The sequence below is a fragment of the Leucopleurus acutus genome (genome assembly GCF_964270905.1).
Source record: "Leucopleurus acutus genome assembly, chromosome: 8".
Classification (NCBI taxonomy): Eukaryota; Metazoa; Chordata; class Mammalia; order Artiodactyla; family Delphinidae; genus Leucopleurus; species Leucopleurus acutus.
The window spans coordinates 103,221,141-103,246,285 of NC_139151.1; the positions used below are offsets into that span (position 1 = coordinate 103,221,141).

The 25,145-nt window shown below is 42.1% G+C and overlaps 1 protein-coding gene across 4 annotated transcripts in view; it reads left to right on the forward strand.

Annotated features, from left to right (window-relative positions):
- The window catches only part of PACS1 (phosphofurin acidic cluster sorting protein 1), a gene marked incomplete at both ends in the record, with an annotated part of 137,469 nt that overhangs the window by 84,282 nt on the left and 28,042 nt on the right, over positions 1–25,145 (forward strand). For all 4 annotated transcript variants that reach the window (XM_082845143.1, XM_082845144.1, XM_082845145.1 and 1 more), the window contains one exon: positions 18,368–18,455. In XM_082845143.1, the coding sequence (XP_082701269.1) occupies positions 18,368–18,455 (88 nt within the window). The remainder of the gene's footprint in view (positions 1–18,367; positions 18,456–25,145) is intronic.

Sequence of the window (25,145 nt, forward strand, 5' to 3'; positions counted from 1 at the left end):
CTGTGTATGCATGTATGTTGATAGACATTTGTGGTGTTAATGAGTTTTTTGTTTGATCTTTGTTTGTTTGGGGGTTTTGCGGGGTGGGGGGGGAGTCGCAAATAGTCATGCTAAAGATATTTTTGTGCATGTCTCCTGGTGGGTTATATCTATTAATATTCACTGTACTACAAATTAGAATAGAAATGTTTAAAATGTTTACTTATTAACTTATTTAAAAAACAATGATTTTAAAATTAAAATAATAAAATAAAAATTAACATTTTTCTGAAAGAAAAACTGTGGTTTCCAAAACAAACTAATGAGAAATATGGCATGGTTTTACATTTTTTTCAAATCTCTTTACTGTCTTAATAGAAAACCACTGATTTCTCCTGTCTGCTTCTGCATTCGATTTGTTACAGTGTCACACATGAGTGGAAAACACTGCATATTTGGGAGAGAATGAGAGTGAAAGAGGAAATAACACCTTGGAATCATTTTGAAAATAGTTTTGACCTTACATACCTCCTGAAAGGATTCCAGAGGGTTCCAGACCATACTTAGAGAACTACTGCCCTAGGGTCTGTTCACAGACTAAGCCCCAGGGTGTGTGTGTTCTCTGCCTTTGCTTTGTAAAGCCAAACTCTTTGCAAAAGTAGATAGACCAAGTTGCCCTCCCACCAGCAGTGTTTAATTGTTCTGATCACCGTAATCACATCACCTGATGTTGTCAGATTTATAATTTTTTCTCCTCCAGTGGAAGTGAAATAGTATCTCCCTGTGGTTTGATCTGCATTTTCCTTATTACTGATTGGTTTGGGCATCTTTTTATATGTTTATTAGCTATCTGCTTTCCTTTCCTGTTAAGTGCCTATCTAGTATTTTTTAGCTGTAATTCAAGTTTCATTCTTCCTTGTAAAGTGAGATAAAATGTTTTTTGTTAAAATACTCATTACAGAGTCAAATTGACGATTCTCATTACGTATTTTTATTTGAGCAATAATTTTAACATGTGAGGGAAATATTTGAGATTTAAAACATGGTTTAGCTTTCTCCTTGATTTCTTTAAGTAGCCGTTAAGTCGCACTTTTGCAGGGGAGAACATGTGTTTGTTTTGGTTTGATATAATATTCAGCATTTAGCATCTATACCCATTCTAATTGGAGGGAATGTATTTGGCTGAAGAGGTTTCTATTTTTTATGTCTCATCTCTTTGAACCTGTAAAATGGAAATAGTGTATTCAGTTCCAGTATTCTGGGATTCTAATCTACTTTGTTTAATCTTTACCCTTATATGAGTGGGCTTAGAATTAGTTTTATGGATTTTTTTCCTCATTTAAGCTATAGATACTTTTTATTTTTTTAATTTATTTTTTGATTATTTTTTTATCTTTAAAATTATTTATTTTATTTTATTTATTTTTGGCTGCTTTGGGTCTGTTGCTGCATGTGGACTTTCTCTAGTTGTGGCGAGCAGGGGCTACTCTTCGTTGTGGTGCATGGGCTTCTTATTGCGGTGGCTTCTCTTGTTGCGGAGCACGGGCTCTAGGTGTGCGGGCTTCAGTAGTTGCGGCACGCGGGCTCAGTAGTTGTGGCTCGCGGGCTCTAGAGCACAGGCTCTGTAGTTGTGGCACACGGGCTTAGCTGCTCCGCGGCATGTGGGATCTTCCCTGACCAGGGCTCGAACCTGTGTCCCCTGCATTGGCAGGCGGATTCTTAACCACTGCATCACCAGGGAAGTCCTGATACTATTTAAATAAGTACGTTTTAGTGATTGATTATAGCCCTCTGATTTCGTTTTTATTGAAGTATAGTTAATGTACAATGTTATATAAGTTACGGGTGTACAATATGGTGATTCACAATTTTTAAAGGTTATACTCCATGTATAGTTGTTGTAAAATACTGGCTATATTCCCCATGTTGTACAATATATGCTTGTAGTTTATTTCATACCTAATTGTTTGTAACTCTTAATCCCCTACCCCTATATTGGCCCCACCCCTCTCCTCTCACCACTGGTAACCACTAGTTTGTTCTCTGTATCTGTGAGTCTGCTTCTTTTTTGTTATATTCACTAGTTTGTCGTATATTTTAGATGCCACATATAAGTGATATCATATAGTATTTGTCTTTCTCTGTCTGGCTTATTTCACTTAGCATAGTACACTCCAAGTCCATCCATGTTGCTGCAGATGGCAAAAGTTTCACTCTTTTTTATGGCTAAGTAGTATTCCATTTTGTGTGTGTGTGTGTGTGTGTGTGTGTGTGTGTGTGTGTGTGTGTACCACATCTTTATCCATTCATCTGTTGATGGACACTTAGGTTGCTTCCATATCTTGGCAATTGTAAATAATGCTGCTATGAACATTGGGGTGCATGTATCTTTTCAAATTAGTATTTTGGGGGTTTTTTGGATATATACCCAGGAGTGGAATTGCTGGGTCATATGGTAGTTCTATTTTTAGTTTTTTGAGAAACTTCCGTTCTGTTTTCCACAGTGGCTGCACCAATTTACATCCCCACCAGCAGTGCACGAGGATTCACTTCCCTCCACATCCTCACCATTTTTATTTGTGTTCTTTTTGATGATGGTCATTCTGACAGGTGTGAGGTGATATCTCATGGTGGTTTTGATTTGCATTTCCCTGATGATTAGCGATGTTGAGCATCTTTTCATGTGCCTGTTGTATGGCCCTCTGATTTCTGTTCAGCCTGTTTCTTTTACTCAAATTGTTTATTTTTTAATTTATGGATTTTCAAAACTAGGAAAAATAGTATGGTGATCCCCCATGTACCTGTCACCTAGTTTTAATAATTATCACTATTAAAAAATCTTTCTCCTAAAATGTAAATATATTTTTTGGTAAGAAAAATAGATATTTTTAAAATGTAAACAATACCAAAAAACTTAAAGAAGAAAATAAGAATAAGGTAGAATCCCACTGCCCAGCAATGACCACTGTCAGAATTTGTTTGAACGATCTTCCATTTGTGTGAAAACTAAATGTGATTTAACAAAAATGGAATTATACCATAACTATTATGTTTTCTCAATTTAATATATTTAGATCTACATCGTCCCTTATAGTAACTATACATTGCTTTTTATATAAATATAATATTTATTAATCAGTTCCCTGTGTGTACTGCTCTATTTATCTTCTTATATAAATTTCTAAAAATGGGATTATACTTTCAAAAGGTATGCATATTAAAATTTTAATACTTATTATGAAACTGCTCTCTAAAAACTGAAAATTGCTAGTAGGTTTCATTCCTGCCAGCGGTACATTAGAGTGCCTTTTTCCCATATTCTCACAACTCTGGGTCTTGTCACTCTTTCTCATTTTTTCAGTATGGTTGATATTTGTGTTTATCTGATTAGTAGTAAAAGTAAATATCTATTTATGTGTTTTTCACCACTCCTTTTTCTTCCTTTGTGAATTGCCTGTTAATATTCTTTGCCAATTTTTATTTTGAGGTATTTGTTTTTTCTGTTGATTTGTAATAACTCTTTGCATATTAAGGATTTGACATTTTATCATATCACAAATATTTTTCATTGTAGTTATTAAAATCTTTAAATCTTTTTGAGTATGTTCAGATTTCGTTTTTTATTATTGATTTTGCTATATAGAAGTTTTTTATTTTTATGTGTATCAGTCAGTTCCTTTATGGGTTCTGATTTGGTGTGATGCTTAGAAAGCCTTTCCCCAACAGAAGATTAGTTTTTTAATTGTCCATATTTTCTTCTGCTACTTTTATGGCTTTCTTTCTTTTTTCTATTTAAATCTTTAATCCAGCTGAAATTTACTTTGGTGTAAGGAATAAGATAGGGATCCATCATTGTTTTTGTTCAAATAGCTAGCCAGTTTTCCAGTGCTATTTATTAATTGAGTAATTCATCTATTTCTTACATACAGTAAATTCCTATTTATACTTGGGTCTAATTTTGGACTCTGTTCTCTTCCATTTATCTCTTTGTTTATTCTTTTCTCAATACCAAGGTATTTTAATTACGTTGGCTTTAGAATACATGTTAATGTCCTATTGGGTCAAGCTCTCTTCGTTATTCTTTGTCCCTAGAAGTTTCTTGGCATTTTTCTTTCCTTTCTTTCTTTTTTTTTCTTTTTTGTTACTATGAAATTTTTAAAACCTACAGAAAAGAAGAGAGAGACATTTAGTGCAGCCCCATATATATTAATCTCCTACCTTGAGCAATTTTTAAAATTTTGTCCTATTTATTTTTTTCTGAAGCATTTTGAAGTTAATTAGGAAATCATTTCCTCCTTGAATACTGCAGCAAGCATCTCTACCTACTTTCCAATTATATTTATTATTATTTTTGATTAATTAACTTATTTTTGGCTGCATTGGGTCTTTGTTGCTGCCCCAGGCTTTCTCTAGTTGCAGCTAGCAGGGGCTACTCTTTGTTGCAGTGCGCAGACTTCTCATTGTGGTGGCTTCTCGTTGTGGAACACGGGGTCTAGGCACATGGGCTCAGTAGTTGTGGCACACGGGCCCAGTTGCTCCACGGCATGTGGGATCTTCCCGGATCAGGGATGGAACCCGTGTCCCCTGCATTGGCAGGCAGGTTCTTAACTACTATGCCACCAGGGAAGTCTCTCCAATTATATTTAATTATTGGTTAGCATCCGCATTAAGCAGACTTTTGATTTTTATATATTTATTTTGATATTTTATTAATGACTCCACTAGCTTTTTGGTTGATTCTCTTGAGTTCTAGTGCACAGTCACACACATGTAGATGGAATAGTTTTGTCTCCTCCTTGCTTCTATATCACTTATTTCTAATTACTTCAGCCAGCTTTTAAGACCAGTTTTATATAAGTAGCAGAGATAGGCCTATATATTGTTACTGTCTTCAGAAGGAATGCTCTGGTCTCTCACCTTCAATCCTGATGCTGACTATATGGAAAATATATATGTTTAAAGTTTATGTTAAGGAGGTATTTTTCTATTGTTCTTTTCCCAAGGGTCTTTTTAAATTAGGAATGCATGTTGAATTTGATCAAATCCCTTTTCAGCATCTAATAAAATAATTGTATTTTTTGAGCTTATTAATGTGATAACATGTATTACTAAGTTCCTAATATTCAACCATGCGTGCCTTGGGAGTCTCCTTGGATATGATATATTTTTGTTTTCATATATTTTATTGGTTCTTGCCCCTGTTATTTTTGGCTGCACCCTAGAGGGTTTTTATTTGTTTTTGTCCTTCCCACACATGCCCTCTACCTCTATCACTGAAACACATGGATTAAGGGGTTGTCACAATGAGGGACAGTAATTTAAGTGACTGGGACTTGTCCGATGCTGACGGCATGTACCCTTTTTGAGCACTTCTGATGTGCCAGGCTCTGTGCTAGGTGCTTTCCCATTTGCTAGTTCACACGGCAGTTCTATTTTATAGATGAGAGAACGTACACTTCAGTCTCTTCTATCTTACTAAGGGGCTGCAGACCTGAAAATTGTCCTGTCTGATTTTAATAGGCAAGCCCCCTCCACACCTCCCCACACATTCGAGGCCTGTTTTCCTATCCAGAAGACTATCATCAAGAACTTTGTAAAAGAGGGGAAAATGTTATAAATCTTGTTGGTATGTGCAAGTGATTGGCATTTGTACTCCAAAGATAAACATATGCTCAGTAGCTGAAAATTAGGGATTTATTCATAACCTTACATTCCTGTGCTTCGTAGAGTCATATCAGATGGCTGGGGAATAAAACGTGTCTAAGCATCTTCCTGGGTTCTGTTTCTTGTTTGGGTCTAAGTTTTTCTCATTCTCTGGTGTTTCTCCATTTGAACAATGCCTAGTGCCATCTGATTTCTTGCGAGACAGTTAGAGACAGGAAATCTTTTTTCCTCTTATCCATTCACTGGAAAATCCACTCTCCTCTGCATCTCATTCAGCCCATCTCTTCCAAGTTGTGCCTTTCCGGATGATAATTTAGTCACTTTACTTTTTAAAAATCTGCTTTAGGGCTACTCATTTTAAAATAATAATGCCTTAGTTAATTGTTTCACAGTGAAAATTACGCTATTTCACGTGAAGTAATAATTTCAATATCTACATAGTCAAGTAACTTCGTAAGCAGTAAAATACACTGCTCAGAAATTTACCTTTCACGTTATTGTTACTGAAGCTCATGCAGACCTCTACCGGCGCCCTGTTAAAATGGAGACCGTTTTAGAAATGGAGTTACTCTCACAAAGAAAAACCTTTCCCATAATTTTTTTCTATTGATTTGCACTTTATCCTGATAAATGCTGTTGTAGAGAGAAGGCAGAGCTCATTCTTCCCATTTTAGGATTAAAGAACTGCAGGGGAGAAAAGCGAGACTTGCTCACGTGACACAGCCATTTCTTGTTGGGACAAAAGAATGATCCAAGTCACTTGGCTTCTGGTCCAGCATTTATCTGCTCTGGTCCCAAGAGGACTGTCGGTTTGGTTCAGAGACTAGCTCTTCAGTTTTTTATTTCATCCAGATCTTTGTTTCTCCTTTCTTCCCCCTTTTCTGTCTAAAATATGGCCACTTCATTGTTCACTGATACCCTATCAGAATGGGGCTGGGGGCTGGGGATGGAATATGAGACTGTTTCTCTCCTGGTGAGCCCCTCTAGTTCTGGTTTGCTTGGGGATAAGTTTGAAACAGTTGTTAAATGCAGATTGGAGATCATTTGTAGATAGCACTTAAGGCTGTTTCTCTTTTATCTTACAGCAAAGCACAAACTAGAATAATTTAGAAGGTTTCAAAAGATTCTTATTATATTTTTGTTCCATTTTATACCTAGTTATCAAGCTTTATTTTTATTCTTTCAGATTTAGTCTAATAAGATCTAAAGAAAACAATTTCTTGAGAGAATTTACTTGGGCTCAAATAATATGTCCTCACTGAAGCCGCAGCTCAATTACTTGTGATCTTCTTTTATGTAATTTAGTACTTGTATTATGTATGCAGTGTTACATTTGTTGACAAATTGTTCAGTATACTTAATTCCCGTCTCTCAAAAACTGCTCAGAAGCAGAGATTATGCCTCCTGTTTCCATGTACTTCACATCTTCTAGCATAGAGCTGAAGTTAGAGAAGATGTACAGTAAATGGTTGATGGGGATCTTGCTGGGCAAAGAGAAGGTCTTTAACCCAATTCTAGATGCCATCCGTGTTCCTCTGACTTCATCCTTCCTGTGGATGATCGCAGTGAGGATGTTCTCCGCAAGGGCTCGAGTGCCCGTGAAGTGGGAGAGAAATGGCTCAGTGCAGGGAATGCGGGGAGAGACCAGGAGCTCCCTCCTCTTTACAAGGGCAGTTGCCTCACTGCTCTTATTGGAGGGAAGTTGATCCCATAGAAGTTGATCCCATAGAAGAGCTAACCAAACACAGGCTTAAACAGTAAACAAGTAAGAGTGATGATGATGATGACGATGGTAATGCTGATGGGTCCAAGTGTAGCGTTTACTGCATCTCACCATATGCCAGGCCCTGTGCTGCCTTTCAGTCTCTCAATTAATCCGGATCACAGTGTTATTAAGTAGAAAGGGTTATCTTCATTTTATGTGAGAAAACTGAGGTAAAGGGGTCACCAGGGTTACCTAACAAGGAAATAAGGGGTGGGATCAGGAAAAGATCAAGATGCAGAAGGAAGGACTTTGAGTAATCAGGGGACCATGATTTGTTGTTTTATTATTTTGTTAATAAGGGACTTAACTAAGATTTCCAAGTGGAGTCTTTAAAAATGACAGTAAACAAGTCCTGTTATCAATATATTTTCAAAATTCCTTTGCAGAGAGCAAGATTATCTTTGAGCTGAATAACCTGGGATCCTCCTTTATAAGTCCTTTGGATTCCAGCCATCTTTGTGACATTGTTTTACTTTAAACCACTGATTTCTTTGAGTTCTATTACCTAGAGGCGTGCCTGTCTCTGTCTGGCTTTTCACTGACGTTCCGGAGGTGGACTAGCTGGGGAACCCCAGCCATACCTTCCATTTGAAACCCCCTTTGATTAAGGACTTTTAACTAGAACTGCCCTCCCACCTCATCCCCAGATGAGGAGGTGGGTAGGAGGGTGGGGTACAGAGGGGTCTTCATTCAGCTCCCATATTTCTAAGTGGTGCTGTGGGACCTGCTTCCAACCCTCTGTACCGTGGAGATTCCTAGTTAGCTCTCTGAAGTGCAGAAGACTAGGGATTTGGTTCTTTTAGGGATCATGGAAAGGATCTTTTTTTCCTTCAACTTTTGAGAAAACTTCCTTTCCTTCTATAAGGATGGGAGTTGGGATTTCCTCATAGGGCAGCACCCATTAAAATGGACTCTAGGAATAATTCAGCTGGTTTTCTTAAAAGTATCTGGGAGCTGGTGACTAAAGTCCTAACATCTTGGGAATCTATTCCCGTATATTAATAATAGGTTTACCGGGACTTCCCTGGTGGCGCAGTGGTTAAGAATCCGCCTGCCAATGCAGGGGACACGTGTTCGAGCCCTGGTCCAGGAAGATCCCACATGCCGCGGAGCAGCTAAGCCCATGTGCCACAACTACTGAGCCTTCACTCTAGAGCCTATGAGCCACAACTACTGAGCCTGCGTGCCACAACTACTGAAGCCCATGTGCCTAGAGCCCGCGCTCCGCAGCAAGAGAAGCCCACTTGCCACAACTAGAGAAAGCCCGCGCGCAGCAGCAAAGACCCAATGCAGCCAAAATAAATTAATTAATTAAAAAAAAGAATAGCTTTACCTGCATATAACAAAAAATAAGAAAAGATTTATATAAGATAGCGGCTTATTGCTTTCTCACATAAAAAATAAAAAATCCAGAGGCGAACAGTCCAGGGCTGATAGAGTAGCTCCCATGGTGTCGTCAGGGATCCTGGCTCCTCTCTTTCTAATTGACGTTCCTGACACATGGATTGAATTATCACAGTTTCCTCATGGTCCAAGTTAGCTGCCGGAGCTCAGGCCATCAGCCTGCATCACAGACCAGAAGAAGGAGAAAGGACAAAAGAGGGTCCTGTCACGTGAGTGAGCTCCCTTAAAAAGTCTTCCCACATGTCCTACCTAATACATCCACTTACACATTGGCCAGATTTCAGTCACGTGTTCTCAACCTAGCTGCAAAGGAAGCCGGAAAGCGTGGTCTTTTATTTCAGGAAGAAACATGCTCAGCTAAAAACTGGTGCTCTTTTACTAAGTAGGAAGGGGAAGATAGATGTTGGGTAGGCAATTAGCAGACTCTAGCACACTGGGTAGAACCTTCCTTTTAAAACAAAACAGCTTTGGACTTCCCTGGTGGTGTGGTGGTTAAGAATCCTCCTGCCGGGCTTCCCTGGTGGCGCAGTGGTTGAGAGTCCACCTGCCGATGCAGGGGACACGGGTTCGTGCCCCGGTCCGGGAAGATCCCACATGCCGCGGAGCAACTAAGCCCGTGTGCCACAACTACTGAGCCTGCGTACCTAGTGCCCGTGTTCTGCAACAAGAGAAGCCACTGCAAGGAGAAGCCCGCACACCACAATGAAGAGTAGCCCCCACTCGCCACAACTAGGGAAAGCCCGTGCACAGCAACGAAGGCCCAGTGCAGGCAAAAATAAATAAATAAAATTTAAAAACAGCTTTATTGAAGTATAATTGATATACAGTAAACTGCACATATTTAAAGTGTATAATTTGACAACTTTTGACACAAATACACTGAAACCACCACAATGAAGATCATGAACATATCCATCACTCCAATGTACCCTTTGTAATTGCTCCTTCCCGCCCCCTCTATGTCGGGGGTCCCCAAGACCACTGATTCTTTTCTTTTTTTTTTAATCAATTAATTTTTTTGGCTGCATTGGGTCTTTGTTGCTGTGCACAGGCTTTCTCTAGTTGCGGCAAGTGGGGGCTACTCTTCGTTGCGGTGCACGGGCTTCTCATTGTGGTGGCTTCTGTTGTTGCGGAGCATGGGGTCTAGGCACAGGGGCTTCAGTAGTGTGGCTCACGGACTCTAGAGTGCAGGCTCAGTAGTTGTGGCACACGGGCTTAGTTGCTCCGTGGCATGTGGGATCTTCCCGGCCCAGGGCTTGAACCCGTATCCCCTGCATTGGCAGGCGGATTCTTAACCACTGTGCCACCAGTGAAGTCCAGGTTTGATGATTCTTAGGAGAACTCACAGGGCTCAGTATATAGTTGTAGTCACAGCTATGATTTATTTCAGTTACAGGATACAAAAGCCAAGTCAGGGGGGAAAGTGCATGGATAAAGTCTAGAGGAAACCAGGTGCAAGGTTCCAAGAGTCCTTCCCCATTGGAGCCACACAGGACCTAATTCCTCCAGCACTGGATTGTGACAACGCATATGAAATGTTCTTACCAGGGAAGCTCCTTAGAGACGTACTGCCCAGATTCTTGCTGGGGGCTGGCCAGTTGGGTACCCTCTTCCTAGCACGGAGGGCAACATGTATTCAGCATAAACCACATCATTTGTAAAAAACAGTTTAGGCACAGAGAGCCACTCTGACCAGTTCTGGAAGCCCTCCCAAGATCCAAGATGTCAGGCAAGGGCCCATCCTGTAAGCAGGCCTTTTCTCGGGCCTGCTAGTTAATGCTTTTCTGTACGCCGCCACCCCGTCCCCATCCTAAGGTAACCACAGGTCTGCCTTCTGTCACTAAAGGTTTGCATTTTCTAGAACACTTTGTACCTCTTTTTTGGCTTCTTTCACTCAGAATTATTTTGAGTTCATTCATGTCATGTGCATCAGGAGTTCATCCATTTTTATTGTTAAGTAATATTCCATTGTGTGGATATACCAGTTTGTTTATCCATTCGTCTGTTGATGGACATTTAGGTGGTTTCTAATTTGGGGCTATTTCAAATAAAGCTGCTGTGAACATTCAGGTACAGTTCTTTGTATGGGAATATATATTTCCTTTTCTCTTGGGTAAATACACAGGAGTGGAATGACTGGATCATATGGTAGGTGTCAGTATAACTTTTTAAGAAACTGCTAGGGCTTCCCTGGTGGCGCAGTGGTTGAGAGTCAGCCTGCCGAGGCCCGCGTACTGCAAAAAAAAAGAAACTGCTGAACTGTTTTCCAGAGTGACTGTACATTTTACATTCCCGTCCACAGTGTGACTTTCAGTTGCTCCACGTCCTCACCAACAGTGAGTAATGACCAGTCTTTTAAATTTCGATTTTCAAGCAGGAAGATAGTGGTCTCTCATTGTGATTGTAATTTGCATTTTCCTAATGACTGGTAAGGTTGAGCATCTCTTCATATGTCTTGCCTTCTGTATACCTTCTTTGGTGAAGTGTTTGATCAAAACATTTGCCCATTTTTTTCACTGGGATGTTTCTTTTCCTAACATCAAAATTTGAGAATTCTCTCTATATTCTGGACCAATCTGTTATCAAATAGGTGATTTGCAAGTATTTTATCCCACTCTATGGCTTGTCTTTTCATTCTCTTAATAGCATCTTTCAAATTCATTTTGACAAAGTCCAGCTTTCTCATTTTTTTCTTTTAAGGATTGTTCTTTGGTGTCATGTCTAAGGAATCTTTGCCTAACCCAAGGTTCCAAATATTTTCTCCTGTGTTTTTGCCTTAGAAGCCTTATAATTTTATGTTTACATTTAGATTTGTAGTCCATTTTGAATTAATTTCTGTAGACAACTTAAGGTATGAATTGAAATTCCATTTTTTTAATTGGGTATCCAACTCAAGCAATGTATGTCTCTATTCAGGTCTTCTTTAATTTCTCTCAGCAATGTTTTATAATTTTCAGTGTGTGTAGGTCTTGTATGTTATTTGTCAGATTTATCCCTGTATATGTCATTTTTTTGGATGCAGTTGTAAATTGTATTTTTTCAAGTTTCAATTTCTAATTATTTGTTGCCAGTATATAGAAATACCATTGATTTTTGTATATTGATTATATTGATCTTGTTTCCTGCAACTTTTCTAAACTGACGTATTATTCTAATATTTTTTGAAGATTACATCAAATTTTCTATATAGATAATCACATCATCTGAAAATAAATTCCAATCTTAGATACCTTTTTTTTTCTTAATTTATTTGGTTGCACTGAGTCTTAGTTGCAGCAGGTGGGCTCCTTAGTTACGGCATGCAAACTCTTAGTTGCGGCATGCACGTGGGATCTAGTTCCCTGACCAGGGATCAAACCCAGGCCCCCTGCATTGGGCGCATGGAGTCTTAACCACTGTGCCACCAGGGAAGTCCTGCATTCCTGAGATAAAACCTACTTGGTCGAGGTATATTATTCTTTTTACATATATTGATATTTTAATATATTGTTTATAATATTTTGGATATATTGAGTTAAATAAAATATATTACTAAAGTTAATTTCACCTTTGTTTTTACTTTTTAAAAAATATGGCTATCAGGAGAAGTTTAAATTACAAATGTGGCTTGCACTATATTTCTGTTGGACAGGAAGTTTACAGTCAGGATACGGGGATAGAGCTAAGATTGAAACAAATTTGCTATCTCCCAGTTCCTTTCCTCCCATTCTCTCTCAAATTTATTCCAGTTTGGCTTTCGTTTTCACTCTTCCAGTGAAACCGCCCTTGTTGAGGTCCTCAGTGGCTTCCATATCGCTAAATTCAGTGATCAGTTTTCAGTGCTCCTCTTGACCCATCAGCAGCAAGTGATACAGCTGACCATTCCCTCTTGGCTTCTAGAATATCACGTTCATTTGATATTCCCCCTGCTTCACTGGTTAATTCTTCTTCATATCCTTTGCTAGTTCATCCTCTTCATCTCTCTGTCTTAATGTTGAAATATGCTTGGGCTCAGTCCTGGTCCTCTTCTCTGTATACTCACTCATCCTCATGATTTTAAATTCCATCTTTATGCTGCACTTCCGTCTTGATGTTCCCAGCCCACAGGCAGACTTGTGTACCTTAACTCTCTGCTCAGCATCTCTACTAGACATCTCAAATTTAAAACGTCCAGAATTGAACTCTCAATCTTAAACTCCCAAAACCAGCCTTGCCCAGAGCTTTCCCCATCTCAGTTAATGATAACCCCATCTTTCCAGATGTTCAGGCCCCAAAGCCTATATTTTCAACAATATATCCAGAATTCAAACCACTTTTCACCACCTCCACTGCCCCTACCCTCCAAACCTCTGCCGTCTGTTGCTTGCACTACTGCAGTGGCTTTCTAACTCTCAACCTTTTCCCCTTTTCCCTTGGCTTCCCTCCATTCTGTCCTAATAGAACAGCTAAAAGAATCCTATTAAAATGTAAAACAGGTCATGTCTCTCTCACGTAAAGCCAGTGGCTCCCCATTTCTTGCAGAGTAAGAACCAGATCCTTACTGTGGTTTACAAAGCTTTGCGTAGCTGGTATGGCTCCGCTACCCACAATGCATGTGTTTGACCTTGTCCCATACCACTGTCACCCTTGCTCCCTCTGCTTCAGCTCCACTGGCCTTAATATTTCTCAAACAGACCAGGTGTGCTCCTTTGCACTTCTTTCCCTTAATCTAGAACTTCTCAGTGAGGCCTACCCTGACCACCTTACTTAGAATTACAATGCTCCCTGCCCTCCTCTGCCTCACACTCACAATCCCCCTCACCCAGCTCTATTTTAACACAATCTAACATACTATGTAATTTATTTAATAATTATGTTTATTGTTATTGACAGTTTTTAACTCTAGAATATAAATTCCATGACAAGAATTTTGTCTGTTTTGTTTACTGATGCATCGCAAGTGACTGGAACAGTGAACTAGCTCAGCATAGGCTGATGGATGACTGACAGAGTAATATGACAGAACTGTAATTCAGACCAGGTTATGTCTGACTCTAAAGCCTTCATTCTGGTCTTAAAAGTTTTTTTTTTGATGTGTAGTTTGTGTACGGTGTGGTGCCTGGGCCTTGAACATAAAGCAGCTCTGTGGATTTTTGCAGGTGTGAATATCCACGTGGCCACCGTCGTGGGTGTCTCAGTCACCCCCAAGGGGTTCCCTTATGACCCTTCCCAGTCAATGTCTCCACCTGCCTCAGTTACTGAACTGGCTCCTATCGCCATGCATTGGTCTTACCTATCCTTGAACTTCGTATGAGTGGAATCATATCGTCTTTTGTGTCTGCCTTTTTTAGCTTAGCACAGTGTTTCTGAAGTTTGTCCATGTTGTCCCATGCATCACTAGCTTGTCGTCTTTGTATGCCACAATTCATTGGTCCATCCTGTTAGTGGACACTTAGGCTTTTTCCAGTTTAGGGCTGCTCTGAACATTCTGTCTTTGTGTGGCCTGTGCCCTCGTTCTTCTCGGCTTCTCTTGGGACCTGGGCAGAGGAATAGGCATGTATTTAATATCTACTAATAAGCTACCAGGTGGTTTCTCAGATGCCTGTCTGACGTTGCACTCTTACCAGCCACGTATGGGGCTTCTGGTTAGTCCACATCTTCACTAGCACTTGGAATTACCAGTCTTTATGATTTTAGTGTAAAGTTATTTTCTGCTGTAGAAAAACTGATTAAAGCTGGAGTATGGTCAGGGAAGGACTCTTCTTTCAGACCTTGGGTACTGTATTTTTACTGCATATGAAGTGCCCAACCGATAAAACATATAGTAACAAAAAACCCTAGGATCAGCATCTAATCAGCCTCTTACTTGTTGAGACACCTCCGTCGGAACATCTTGCCAGACTCAGTCATCCTCAGAACTATATCTGGGACTGTTTCAATCAGTATTGTGTGAGTGTGGGTTTAAGGAGAAATGTGTCTTATTTACTCAGAGTTTTTCTATTGTATTAAGATATCTGTCGGAAATATTTACTTGTAATTAAAATAATTTCTTCTTACCTTCAAATAAGTGCCCTGTACTAATTTTAATTGGGTTCTGACCTAAGATAAACCTAAGTTTGCATCTTGGCTCAACCACTTTCTTGTGTGACCTTGGGCAAGTTTCTTAATCCTTCTCAACATCCTTATCTGTAAGCTAGGTAGAGTACCCCACCTCTTAGAATTATTGTAAGACTTACATGAAATAGTGAAATGTATCTCAAGCAACTGGTACATGGTAGATGCTTAATGAGTCACATTTTCTTATGCTTTGAAGAACCAGAATACATTTAAGTCCCCACATCCCCTTGAGTGATACCATTAAAAACAAACAAAAAGACCTGTTGAACTGATTGCCAATAGTATGGAAATCAATGTGGCATGTCTAGTTTCTGAGCAAACACTAAACACATCCAGTCTTGTTATTATTTTGTTACCTAAGGTACTAGATCATTGTTGGCTTTCTTCTTGACATAAGGTGCTGTGGCCTAAAGGTTTGTTTATTTATTCACCAAATATTTATTGGTATATGATGTGTTTTTCCCTCCTAACAAAATTCCACCATATTACCTATTACAATATTTTATATGTTATGTAAGAGGAAAGATGGTCCAGAGCCTCATGGGGCATAGAAGAGCTGAGGACAAGAAGTGTCGTGTAAGTCGTTGGTTGTCTTCCCCACCAGACTGTGTAATCTCCATGAGGCTGTGGACCATGTCTTCTAAACTCCCGCTAACCCAGTGCCTGGCGTCCAGGAGATGCTCTCTCAACGTGTGGAATGTGTGAGAGGGTGAAGGATCACAAGCAGAGGGGAAGAAACACGCGTGTTCCCGTTTATTCCTGTGACTCTTTTTTTCTTGCAGTGAGTTTATTCAGCACCAGCGCATCAGTCTGTAGGTGCTTTGGAAACAAACAAAAACCCAACTTATCAGAAGCATTTGTAATCGGCAGCCTTAGATGAGGAACAAAATTGGGCATATCCAGTCTTTTCCATTTGCTCATCCCAGTTGTGTTCCTTCCCTTTCCTCTCCAGCAAGGCTTGAAAATGAGCTGAACAGTGTAGTTAGTAACATTTCTTAGTAGTCAACTATGTGAAATGTAATAATCCCTTGGGTGTTGGCAGAACCAGAGTTCCTTTTGGGCCAGCACGTTTCTACTCTGAAGGGAAAGGAGAAACAAGTGATGCTGTGGGTAGCTGTTGATGGGCGGGGGAGAGGGGGCGGCGAGCATGAACCGTGGTGACTCCAGTTTAACAGACCTGAGCGTGTTTTAGGAGCACAGGTGCGGGAGCTCCAGTCATTGGCTGAGGAGGCAGCTGTGTAGTGGAGGCCTCAGGTCTTAAGAGGAGAAGCGTAGTAGCTCCTACAGCTGCTGTAACAAATGACCACGGACTTAGTGGCTTAAAACAAAACACACGTTTATTTTCACAGTTCTGGAGATCAGAAGTCCAAAATGGGTTTCACTGGGCCAAAATCAAGGCGGTGGCAAGGCTGCATTTCTTCTGGAGGCTCCAGGGAGCGTCGGTTTTCTTGCCTTTTCCAGCTTCTAGAGGCTGCTTGTATTCCTTGGCCCCTGACCCTGGGGTTCTTCCATCTTCAGAGCCAGCCACACATCACTCCGACTTCTGCTTCCGTGGTCACATCTCACTCTCTTTCTTGGGCCCTCCTGCCTCCCTCTTATAAAGACTTGTGATTGTAGTGGACCCATCCAGATAATCCAGGATCATCTCTCCACCTTAATTTAATCACATCTGCGGAGTCCCTTTTGCCCTGTAAAAAGTTTACAGGTTCTGAGGATTAGGAGATATTATTTGCCTACCACAAGGAGATTGGAGTTAGAATCTAGCTCTGTCACTTACTAGCTGTGGGAATTTAGCTGAGTCACTACTCTGTTTAGAATCTGTTTCCCAGGACTAACCTGGTGGCACAGTGGTTAAGAGTCCGCCTGCCAGTGCAGGGGACACGGGTTCGATCCCTGATCTGGGAAGCTCCTACATGCCGTGGAGCAACTAAGCCCATGTGCCACAACTACTGAGCCCGTGTGCGGCAACTACTGAAGCCCGTGCGCCTAGAGCCCATGCTCCGCAACTAGAGAAGCCACCGCAATGAGAAGCCCACGCGCCACAACGAAGAGTAGCCCCCCGCTCACCACAACTAGAGAAAAGTCCACGTGCAGCAACGAAAACCCAACGCAGGCAAAAATAAATGAAATTTTAAAAAAAAGAATCTGTTTCCTCTTCTGTTATACGGGTAGAGCAGTGACCCCTGCCCCACCCCACCCCGCCCCCTACACACACACACACACACACACACACACACAGAGTCATGTTTTTGAGATCTGGATGAAATAATGTATATGAAAAGACTTGATAGGCTCTCTTTTAGTTGATTTTGATTGTGACTTAAAGCAAAAGGAAAGAAAGAGTTTTATTTGCTTCGTGTCAGCAGATCTTAGCAAGTGTTTGGGGTGAGGGTGAATTCAAAATTAGAATTCAGTTCTGTGGATCTGGATTTGTCCCCCTTTTTTCATGAATTACATGAATTTCTTCAACATGTATTCTTGTTCACCTGGTTTTAGCTAGAGGCCGTTTTAAGAAAGTGTTAAACTTCATTAACAAATATTTGCCGAGCAGCTGTACTGGGCCCTGCCCTTTGGAAGAAGGCCCAGAGGTGAGAGAGTGGGCACGCGAGGAGCAGAAATGAATTCGGGGCGACTGGAGCTTAGAGAGTAAGGAGGAGGCCCAGAGGTGAGACCGATGGGAAACGGGGAAAATGAGCCCCAGGCCAAGTCGGGGTCTCAGGACCTGACTCGGGTCGGCAGCGTCCCACCTATAACCATCCTCCAGAACCTCACCGGGGAAAAGGATGTTTTAAGGACTTGAACCACTCAAACCAGAAGCAGAAAGGCAGCATCTGCAGTTTCCCTCCCAGCTCCTGCTAGAAGCCCAGGGTAGCCCTGCCTTGGGAGGCCAAGGTCGAGTCACATTAGAGATGCCAAGACTCCAGAGTGAGGGACAGTCCCATTGCTTTTAATTAAGGGGAACTTCCTCATTGTGGCACTGAAGATTTTCTGCATGTTTGAAGCAAAGTTTGGCTGAAATCGAATTTGTGGTCATTTAAAGCATTTCCTGCCAAATGGTTTCTGTTTTGTTTGTGTGGATTTTCTCTTTGTTGCTACAGATTTACATTGGTAAATGTTTCAGGTGTGATTAGACATAAGGTGGAACTGGAACTGGGCAAGCAAAATAAACACTGATGCCCCTCCCTGGTCTACTCCCCGCTCCCAGAAACTGCTCCCACATATTAGGAGTGAAAAGGCATCTTGGTTTTGGCTGGAGATAAAGGGGCATCCACAGTCATTCATAGAATAATGTACCTTTTTGACACTTACCAAGTACAAAAGTTAAATAAGAGGGATGCTGTTTTACTGATGGTAGACACAGTACACAGCATTCTAACACTCTTCCTTTAGGGAAAGCAGCATTTCCTCAACAGACTGTCTGTCACTTTTCTCATAAGTTCCTTACATTTGACTCGATCTTCTTTCTCAAAATTTTTCTAGGCTGTTCAGCTTGACCCTGAAGAAACTTGTCATGCTAAAAGAAATGGACAAAGACCTTAACTCAGTGGTCATCGCTGTGAAGCTACAGGTGAGTTGAACAGGATTGTTTGTTCAGGACCCAGGGAAGCTAGATAACCTTGTGCCCACTGTCGGGGCTTCAGAGATGCTGGTAGGGGACCAGCTCTCTCGTCCTTCACTCAGCAAAGCAGGTGCAATAGTGGGAAGACGATTGAGCTCATGCGACCTACTGGGTCCCAGTTCTGCATCTTAGTTAAAGCACTCAGTCACTTTAAACCTTAGTTTCTTTGTCTGAAGGATAAAAGTGGCTCTCCCTGCCCTGCCTGTCTAACAGGATTAGCATGAAGATCCAGAAGTTCATGCTTCTGGATCTAGAAATTCAGAAGTTACTAGGGTGGCTAGAAATTCAGAAGTTACTAGGGTGGCTAGAAATTCAGAAGTTACTAGGGTGGCTTGTGTAGGTTTCGGTCTTATTCCTGGGATTTCTGGGTATAAGGAGATGTATGGGTTGGGGAAGCAGCTTTGGCAGTTTTCTATAGGGTGGAAGAAACTTGTAGGTTATTATTTCAGACTTGACAGTTTAAAATTTACTGGGGTGTTTTGTCTTCTGAGTCATCCCCACATTTAATTCCTTGAAATTACCTCAGTAACTCCAAGGGACCCAAAGTATTTCACAAACATTCATATTCTAAGCATTTGGAATTTCAGTTTCAGGAGAAACTGAACTCCAGAAAGGTCAAGGAATGTACCTGTTGCCAGGTGATACCAGGTGGCAGAAGTGGGACTAGAAACCAGAGAGCCAGTAACGTATGTAGACGTTAAACTCCGACACCAGGGCTTCCTTAACCGATCAGTCCCTTTTAATGACGATCCCTAAAGCTTACTGAGAGTCTGAAGTGCCTCTGGAACCACTAAACGATGGAAGAATCCTTCAGCTTAAGAATGGTGTATTTACTGAGTTCTATTTCATGGAAAAATAGTGGGCTGTAAGGAAACTCACTACTAACCAGAACATTTGATTACTGGCTCACCTGTTTGTTGTGCAGCGGTTTCTTGGCTTCACTAAAACCCACGTCTGTAGCACTTTCGCAGTATGTGAACCATACGCCGAGGTCCTCAGTTCTGTTTCTGAGATAAATACATTATGTTAATTTAGTCCTCAAAACTTGAAACACTTTAATTACTCCTTATGATTTCCTGTGTGTCCCTTATATTCAGACTCCCTGTTCATCTTTGTGCATAATTCCTCTCGATTCTGTGAAACGTTTCCAGACACCGTGGGTTGAAAAAACAAGTGTGGGACCATGATGGGCGAGTGGAAACTTGCGGTTCTTTTCCTCCTTTCCCGATTTCGCACCTGTTTCTAGGTCACGGGCAGTGTTCCAGTTTTCAGGAGTTATTTGCATAGCTAAAAGCAGTTGCTTTCCAGTGCAAACACTGTTGGTACAGTTTTGAAAGTTCCTTGCTGCTTTTGCATCCCCGCAGTTAAATGCCTTTGCCAAAAGAAATAATGCCTTTTATTTCCTGATTAAATATTTAGCATTCTGTAAAATTTTAAATTATACCCCAAAGCTACAAATATCCTAAATTTTTTATTGCTTGACTTCCAAGCAGCTGAAAGTAATTACAGATGTTATCACATTCCTTTATGCAGTCACTTATTTATTCATTTACACATTTATCTAATAAATATTTATTGAGCACCTGTTATAGGCCAAGTATTGTTCTAGGCACAGGGGATTCAGCAGTGAACAAAACACACCCAAACCCCTGCCTTTAAGGCCCTTTACGTGCTGATAGAGCAGCAGTATTTGAAAAGGCTCTTAAAATGTTCTTCCTTTTTCTAACTTTGTATCTCTCTGAGTCTGGATTTTTTTAATATACTCAACCAAAACAATATTTTGTAACAGATTGGTTACAGAAACAGGTATGAGAACCTGGTTGTCTTTTATTAAGCCAGATGTCAAAGAGATTCACAGAAGTGTAAAAGTATACCATCTGCCTCATACACAGCTGTTAGGTGTGTACAGTGGTGCAGACACTGTGGAAAACAGTCTGGTAGTTCCTCAAAAGCTTAAACACAGAGTTACCATATGACCTAGCAGTTCCACTCCTATAAATATTACCCAAGTGAGATGAAAACATGTCCACACAAAACTTTGCACACAAATGTTCATGGCAGCATAATGGCTGAAAAGTGGAAGCAACCCAAGTCCATTAATTGATGAATGAATAAATAAAATGTGATATATCCATACAGTGGAGTATTACTTGGCAATAAAAAAGAATAAAGTACAGGGACTTCCCTGAGGGCGCAGTGGTTAAGACTCCTCACTCCCAGTGCAGGGGGCCTGGGTTCGATCCCTGGTCTGGGAACTAGATCCCACATGCATGCAGCAACTAAGAGTTCTCATGCCACAGCTAAGGAGGCCGTGAGCCGCAACTAAGAAGCCTGGCTGCCACAACTAAGGAGCTCACATGCTGCAACTAAGACCCAGTGCAACCTAATTAATTTTTTTTTTAAAGAAAGAATAAAGTACATTCATGCTACAATATTGATGAACCTTGATAACATACTAAATGAAAGAAGCCAGTCACAAAAGACCACATGTTACATGATTCCATTTTATGAAATGTCCAGTATAGACAAATCCATAGAGTCAGAAAGTTAAATTAGTGGCTGCCTAGGGGTAGAGGGATGGGAAGGTTGGCAGAGTGACAGACAGCTAATGAATATGGGGTTCCTTTTTTGGGTGGTGGTGAAAATGTTGTAAAATTGATTGTGTTTCTGGTTGCACAACTCTGAATATACTAAAAGCCATTGAATTGCACACTTTAAATGGGCAGATTGTGTAGTATTTGAATTATATTCTAATAAAGCTGTTATATACATAAAAAAACAATGCCCTCTTCTTAATAAATTGTTTTTGCTTTAGAGAAGATATTTTTCATAAAAATATTTTTATGTAAACACATAATAGGTTCATTACAGTTATTTTTAAATGAATTAATACATATTTTTAATATCTCAGTTTTTTGGTTTTTTTGCATTATGCGGGCCTCTCACTGTTGTGGCCCCCCTCCCCCGTTGCGGAGCACAGGCTCCGGACGCGCAGGCTCAGCAGCCATGGCTCACGGGCCCAGCCGCTCCGCAGCATGTGGTATCCTGCTGGACCGGGGCACGAACCCGTGTCCCCTGCATCGGCAGGCGGACTCTCAACCACTGCGCCACCAGGGAAGCCCAATATCTCAGTTTTAATTCCTAGTGTGGTAAATGTTGAAAGATGTACATAAACAAAAGCTATTTGGGGTCCTCAATAATTTTTAAGAGTGTAAAAAGATCCTGAGACTGAAAAGTTTAAGATTAATCATTGTAGTGGAGGGAAAGAGACAATAAACATTAATTAATTAGTTATTTTTAAAAAAGATAATTTTGAAATTGGACTCAAGTTGGTAGTGCCTGGCACCTGGAAGAAGCAAATACTGGGACCTGTGAAGGGCTAAATCTTTGGAGAAGTTTGGCAAAGATGAGAACAGTACGGTGCCATGCTTTGGAAGCGCGTGAGCTGGCCATGATCCTGTGGCTGCACCGCAGCTACATCCTGTTCCCCGCATGCGCAAGTTCATGTTCACAAGTTTGCAGTTCAGATAATGCGTTTGGGATAGAAATGTTTACAGGTATTTATAGCATATATTTGGATAGTGAGAGTTCAAATAGTGAGGGCCGCTGCTGTTGGAAGGTGATATGTCGTGGCGGGGGGCGGGGGATGTCAAATAAATAAAATACGGTGAAGAGGATGGAGCATGCCATGCCCTGGGGTGGAGGAAGTTACAAATCGTATGTGGTGGTCAGGGGTGGCTTCACTGAGAAGATGACTTTCATGCAAAGACTTTGAAGGAGGTGAGGGAGGAAGCTGTGCAAATATCGGGAGGAAGAACTCTGCAGGCTGAGGGAGAAGCCAAGGCAAGGCCCTGAGGCAGGACCGTGCTGGCAGGCTTACATCTGGCAGGGCGGAGAGGGGGTGGGGCGGCAGTGAGGCTGGAGGGGAGTGAGAGGAGGAGATGAGGTCAGAGAGGTAGGGGGAAGGGTGTGCGCAGTTATGGCAACGTCTCTGGCTTTCATTCTGTGTGAAGTGGAGGGTTTTGAACAGGGAGGTGATGGCTCGTTCTGGCTATGGAAGACAGACTGTAGGTGGGAAAGAGGAATCAAGAAGACCAGCCAAGGGGCTCTGACAGTGATTCTGGCAGGAGATGAGGGCGGCACCAGAGCTTTGGCCTCAGGGACTAGAAGGGTGGAAACGCCATTAAGTGAGATGGGGAAGACTGGGGAAGGCAGGTTTGGGGGGAAGGATCCAAAATTCAGCCTATCACATGGTGTTTGAGGCGGCTGTTACACATGCGAGGGGAGACGGTGAATAGACAGCTGAATATGTGAGTTCAGAGTTCAGGAGACAGGTCTGGGGGAGGGAAACAGTTTGGGGAATCATCAGCGTATCTGAGACCATAAGGTGGATGAGCTGCCCAGGAGTGGAGGGAGCCGTTACAGAGAAGAGAACAGGTCTAAGGATTGAGGCCACAGGCTCCCCAAGACTAGGATGTCAGGGAGGAGAGGAAGGACCTGACAGGGAGACCAGGAAAGAGCAGCTGAGGGTGAGAGGAAATCCAGGAGAGTGAGTGTCCAGGAGGCCACATGAAGGGAGAGTTGCTGGAGGCGAATGAAGAGGAGTCCTCCTCATGGAGGTTATCGGAGACTCTGCCAATGGCAGTCGTGGCAGAGTTACAAGACAATGAGAGAAGTCTTCGAGAGCAAAAGTAGACAGCTCGGGCTTCCCTGGTGGCGCAGTGGTTGAGAGTCCTCCTGCCGATGCAGGGGACGCGGGTTCTTGCCCCGGTCCGGGAAGATCCCACATGCCACAGAGCAGCTGGGCCCGTGAGCCATGGCCGCTGAGCCTGCGCGTCCGGAGCCGGTGCTCCGCAACGGGAGAGGCCACAACAGTGAGAGGCCTGCGTACCGCACAAAAACAAAAACAAAGTCAGAACAGTTAGCTGATTGTATGATTCTCTCCAGGCATGTTCAGCTGAGGCAGCTGGATTTGTACAGGGTTGTAATCTACCAAGTGAGCGCAGAGAACAGCAGCGGGCAGAGGCGCTAGGGCGTGTGCAGGGACCGCTCGTCCAGACTGACGGGGGCATTTAAGCTGAGTGAGGAGGAAAGAGGGGACAGCGGGCATGAGGAGGAGTGAAACATGGTGGGGGGATCAGTGGATCGTAGGCCTGGTGGGTTCAAGGGATTATTGTTGTTGACAAACAAGCGAGAGTGAGCTGGAAAGTTGGGAAGTGGAGATCAGAGAGTGGGGTGCATGACACTGAGATGAGGCTTTGGCCGTCACTATCGGTAACCATAAGGCCCAGAGTGTGACCATGTGGGTGGAGGGGCTCAGACAAGGGTGAGGACGAGACCACTGGGAGAGGGAAACCACGGGGTTTAGGGGCCAGGACATTGGAAAGCGTGCGTGTCGAAATCACGAAGAGGGACTTCCCTGGTGGCACAGTGGTTAAGAATCCACCTGCCAATGCAGGGGACACGGGTTCGAGCCCTGCTCCGGGAAGAGCCCCCATGCCATGGAGCAACTAAGCCCGTGCGCCACAACTACTGAGCCTGCGCTCTAGAGCCCGCGAGCCACAACTGCTGAGCCCACGTACCACAACTACTGAAGCCCACGTGCCTAGAGCCCGTGCTCCACAGCAAGAGAAGCCACCGCAATGAGAAGCCTGCGCACCGCAACGAAGAGTAGCCCCCGCTCACCACAACTAGAGAAAGCCCACGCGCAGCAACGAAGACCCAATGCAGCCAAAAAATAAAGAAATTTAGACAAGGATGCTTTCATCAGTAAGTTATATTATCGTTAAAAAAAAAAAAAAAAGAAATCATGAAGAGTTACGGAGGGAGTAGTGCTGGGGAAAGAACAGTGCGTGAGGAGCTAAAGTCAAGAAATGAGCAGGGATGCTGGCAGGTACAGACAAGAGCCACAGCCAGGAAGAGAGGCTAGACTAGGGGCATCCACTCAAAGCGGGAGTTTGGGGGAGGTGGAAGGGAGGATGTTCTGGAGCTGCTGACAAGGAACAAGGAGGACCCTGCCCCACCCCCAAGCCCAGCAGTCAGCCCAGGAAGCAGTGTCTTCAGGGCGGAGCAGGTTTCAGCTGTGCAGGGTTTCTCAGCAGTGTTGTGGGGCTGTGCTGTGCCTCGTAGACCGGTCGGCAGCAGCCCTGGCCTCTACGCTCTAGAAATACCACGCACGCACGCACGCACATACCCCAGCTGTAACAATCAAAAATGTCTCTAAATTTTGCCAAATGTCTCCTACTCTTGGTTGAAAACCACTGCTATATATCAGCCACATTTTGGATTCTCAGCATTTCTGAGATTCATTGTCCAGAGACTTCTTAAATCCTAAGAGCCTACCTATATAAATTCAGGTGAAAACTTTGCCAAGACTCTTGTTTGTCATAGAGGTTACAGAAAGCATTATCTAACGCATGAGGCAGAGCGTCCTTTATTATTTTGAATTGGCATAATATAATGCTATTCTAATTTTAAAAGCATTGTGAAATACTACATTTAGGAGATTTTCCTTCCTGCATTATACAAAATCTGTATTTTATAAAAGCAAAAATTAGAAATGGATAAGAAACCTAAAGGTTAAAACTAAATTTTTTTCATTCCTAAAGGAAAACAGAGTGGAATATCTACTCTAATACA